The sequence below is a fragment of the Trachymyrmex septentrionalis genome, unplaced genomic scaffold (genome assembly GCF_001594115.1).
Source record: "Trachymyrmex septentrionalis isolate Tsep2-gDNA-1 unplaced genomic scaffold, Tsep1.0 scaffold127, whole genome shotgun sequence".
In the NCBI taxonomy this organism is placed as follows: domain Eukaryota; kingdom Metazoa; phylum Arthropoda; class Insecta; order Hymenoptera; family Formicidae; genus Trachymyrmex; species Trachymyrmex septentrionalis.
Window position 1 is genome coordinate 722,611 of NW_017304406.1, and position 4,548 is coordinate 727,158.

The 4,548-nt window shown below is 33.6% G+C and overlaps 1 protein-coding gene across 2 annotated transcripts in view; it reads right to left on the reverse strand.

Annotated features, from left to right (window-relative positions):
- Nucleotides 1-1,651, reverse strand: part of LOC108756495 (protein SMG8) — a 5,271-nt gene extending 3,620 nt beyond the window's left edge. For both annotated transcript variants that reach the window (XM_018500364.1, XM_018500365.1), the window contains exons 1-5: nucleotides 1,420-1,651; nucleotides 1,128-1,272; nucleotides 783-1,057; nucleotides 425-655; nucleotides 8-204 (exon numbers count right to left, since the gene is read on the reverse strand). In XM_018500364.1, coding sequence (XP_018355866.1) covers nucleotides 8-204; nucleotides 425-655; nucleotides 783-1,057; nucleotides 1,128-1,272; nucleotides 1,420-1,460 — 889 coding nt within the window. In that variant the 5' untranslated portion in view covers nucleotides 1,461-1,651. The remainder of the gene's footprint in view (nucleotides 1-7; nucleotides 205-424; nucleotides 656-782; nucleotides 1,058-1,127; nucleotides 1,273-1,419) is intronic.
- Nucleotides 1,652-4,548: the final 2,897 nt, after the last annotated feature.

Genomic DNA, 4,548 nt, shown 5'->3' on the forward strand with positions numbered 1-4,548 from the left:
AATTTACCAGTCTCGGTATCATCCACTATGATAGGGTTTGAATCCAGATTACTGAGGCTTCTCAATGTTGTACCACTAGAACTGGTTTTACAACTTTGTATTAACTTTCTCGCCATGTAACCCAACATGTCCCTTGAGTCTGTATTTCCAGTATGCACATACACAAATTCCTGATTAGCTGGTATCGCAAACAAGGAATTTGAACTATTAACAAAGAAAGTGATTTCAATGTTTAGTTGAATTTGTTTTAAGCTATCTAATTTGATTGCATCCATATTAACTTTAAACAAAGCTTAAAACACACACACACACACACACACACTCTCTTTCTCTCTCTCTAAAGAGAAAAAAAGTTTTAAGGTTGCTTAAAGTCAAAATAATTAGAGCAATTGGGCCTTAAAAGGACCGTATATTAATTTTATACCTAATATTCGTAACAATCCTATTTTTCCTTAATACATGGTAAATTTGATCTTCAAGAGAGTGCTCTAGTTTTTTAATATTAGCCTCATTGTCTGGATTCTGAAATACCGCAGGACAAGTTTCGAAATAAAATAATACTCGTGGTGAACAGGGTCTGGCGTTCGAGATCCAATCCTTGGGTAGACTATGAATGCAGCTTAACACATCAGAAAGTTGGGGAGAAATCTTTTGTCTGTTACAAATACATTGTAATCATTATTTCATTGAAAGAAAAATTAATTTCTAAATTTTATTTGTCTATATATTTTCTTAATATAAATCAAATATTTAATCTGATCGAAAACAAATCTGATGCTAACCTGACTATGTCCATAGCACGAAATAAATGTATATAACTGTAGTCAAAAGTGTGTGTCGGATGAGTAAGCACCATTATATGAGATATATGAAATAATACTAGGAGCGCTCTTGCATATTTATCTTTCATATGTGCCCAAACACTGAGAAAGTCCTTGCAATCCTGCTTCTCCGTGAACTTATCATATTCGGCCAGAAGTGTATGAGCATCCAGGAATCCTCTTAAATTCAGACAAACTATCTTCTCTTTAGGATTATAATATCCTTCAATTTCACACTGATAAAGGGAACATAAATCAGGATATCATTTATTAGAAAGCCGTGAAGAATTAAAGAAAATATCTCACCCCGGACTGCTGATCTATCTCTGGTTCATCCAGGAGGTTCAACTGGAGTATAGAACTCAGCATATCTGTCTTGCATCCTTTCGCTCGATACTGAGATTTACCGAACACCGAGATAATTACTACTTTCTTGTCGATTTGTAAAAAACTAAAAAACATAAGGAGATAAAAAAAGGACACCTCTTTTTCTCCTTCAGGTAAATTTTATAAAATTAATGCTATCTGATATTGTGTAAAATTTAGATCTTAAAATCGCTTAAAAGAAATATTTTTTACTCTTTACGTAATTCTGTACCTGTCCACATCACAGGGCAGCTTGAATTTATGCGGACGCATTGTAAGCTTGTTTACATTTAAAACAGAGTCACAAATAGGTTAGGTTTCACCAAAGAGAAACCTGCAAAAGGACATGACAGCTCAAAATCTACTAACTGCAAAATGCTGCCGCGCACTACCGTCTCTGAAGAAGTGGATGTTAACTACACAACAATATGTTCTCTCTCAGATTTCTCTCTGTAGTCGATATAATTTCGTTAACTTTTCCAATGCCGCATGTATTAATACAAAAACCTAATGTCGTTTTCATTTACACAAGTAAACATAATGATTATTATCATAATATATTTAATATCTAACAATAAAATAAAACTCAGTGGAGTAGTATTGCTATATTAAATTTTATTATAGAACTTTAAGTAATAAATATATTTTTATGCTTGCGCGATGTTTGAATGATTCACAATTTATAATTGCTTATTATTTTATAAGCGATTATTTCGATTATTTTTTCATATAATTTTTTTCGATAACTTCCATTTATTTATTCCAATTGGTTTTTAATTTTTGGAAATAATATAATTTCTCGTCCGTATTCAAAACATTCTTTTATATTTGAAATTCTACAGTGTACGTAACGTGAACTATATACTAAGTACATGCTAATATCGTAAAAGTGCTTGTCGAATGGATACAGGTTTCTCTATCTCTATAAAACAAACAGCCCCAAATTCCGAGAAAAACTGAAATTTTTTTACGTGTAGCGTTTATATACCAGATTCGGAAGCTAGCGCGGACCAATCAGCATCCGCAGCGATGAGGCATCGCGCTCATTGGCTGGCACACGAGTGGTGGGGTTCGCCGGTTGACGGTTCATATAAATACCGCGCAATTCGTCACCGCACGGTTTTGTGAGTCGAGCAGCGGATGGGGGTGTGTCCTGTCGTTCTAACGTTGAAACAGTTCGCACTGTTCGCAGTCCTGTCTTCGAATCAATTGATTTTTCTTCAGATTATAGTCTCTGCTAAATATAAAACGACGTTGGAAAAGTTTGCAGCTCTGTCTTCGAATCGATTGTGACTTTTTCTCCATACGGTGACATTTTCTAATCTGCTGAATACAAAACGAAAGGATCGTTCATCGTTGGATTTCTTTACTAAGGTAATCAATAATTAACTTTGGCTTTACTTCTCGTAACAGTGTAAATATCGCGTATTGCAGAGTCTAGTATAGTACTAGCACACTGATTATTCGGTTGAAAGTATGTGGCGTCGCGTCAGATCGCGCGTCTCGCGTCGCTTTTTACGCGTGAAGTTAACCGCACACGGAAAACAAGTGACTGTCGCTTCCCCACTGATCGTATTCACATTTCATTCGCGATACGGCGGATAGAGGATGATACGGCGAAACGAACTGGATCTCAGACAAGTGGAAACGCGCGATCAAATATGGTAATTAAAACTTATATAATTTGAATATATATTTTCATGCGCGATATTTAATTACCGCGTAACTATAGATTCAGTAATCGCATATTAATAATCCGTTCGAAAAACTTGTTCGAAAAACCGCGTATTTCGTAAAACTTGTTCGCCAAAAGTATATCGCTTAAATAATTGACAATGAGATTTTCGAATATCAATCTGCAATACGAAAATAATAATTATAAAAGAAGAGCGTATATTATAATAGAGCGGATATTATAAGAGCGTATATTATAAGAAGAGCGTATATTGCCCTTTATGATTGTTATTTCGGCATTTCGAGCATCAGATATATTTTGAAATACGGAAAATTCATGAACGCGACGCCGAGAGCGAGAAGTTAACCGCGCAAAAACGAAGCTGTCTCGCCTTAATCTTATTACAACTACGATTTATTTACATATTTCGATCTGTAAATGAAGCATATATAATTAAGCGACGAGATTGGCATCGATCAAATAATAATTGAAACTTATATTAAACCTATATTTGTCATTTATTGCAACACTTAGTTCGCGCAATCATAGATTCAATATTCACTAAGAAAACGACGCGCATTGTCACCGTGTCGCTCTTGATGTGTGAAATTGATAACGCGAGAGACGAAATCACTTAGATATATTAATTGAATTTATGTTTTATTTACAGAATGCGACGAATACGAGATGGTTGGCTCCAAATGAGTACTATTGCGACTTATTGAATTGGTAAATAAAATTTATATTAATTTTATATCTAATTATTAATATATCTAATAATTTTTGTAATATAGTTTCGGTACTAGTTGCGGATAATTCGTTCGAGCACGTATTTCAATATTCGTGCATGCGAATAGCATGTCGCGTATAAAGTCAACTATGCAGAAATCTTTCGCCATCTTAGATGCATTCTAACGTCTAAATTTTATTTGTAAAGTATCGCGAGTATTGAAAATGAGAAATTTCCTGCGTTCTTATTTTTCGCTGTAGTGAACTATGCATCACGTCTAATTAATATCGACTATACAAACAAAATATGACATGGTCGTAATATTTAGGGTGCGTTTCGCTTTCACGCTCACATGATGTAAAACAATAGTTCATCCTTGTTTATCAAATATCAAACAAAGATAAATGATATTTGCAAATACTGTGGGTGCACTCTTCGCAATTATTTACACTTCATTTTAATAAACTATTCGTATTTGTTTCAACTGATAGATGCTGTCACAATGGAAAGAGAGAGAGGTGAAAAGCAGACTTAACAATTTTGTGAGGAAGAGGAAGAGGAGGAGGAGATTCAGGAAAAGCAATGGATCAATTTTGCGGTAAGCAAGCTTATTGCTTGCATAAAAAATTAGTCATGGGAAGAAATGAGGCATTAGGTTGTTTTATTTTAGTAATTAAAAATAATAATTAAAAAAAAATTAATGTAAAACATTACGGAAATTTATTCTCATAAAAACAATTTTGAGAAAATGTATAATTATTTTAATCCATATATAATTAAAAACTTATTGAAAAATTTAATGTGTATAAAAATTAGTTTTTTAATTATTTTGAACGCTATTTTAATTTGTATCTTGTAATTGTATGTTACAGAATCATGTAACCACATAGCTGATAACTTCACTGCTGCGCATTAATTGATCTTCCTTCTTCTTTTATTCGTACGCGCAGCCACTC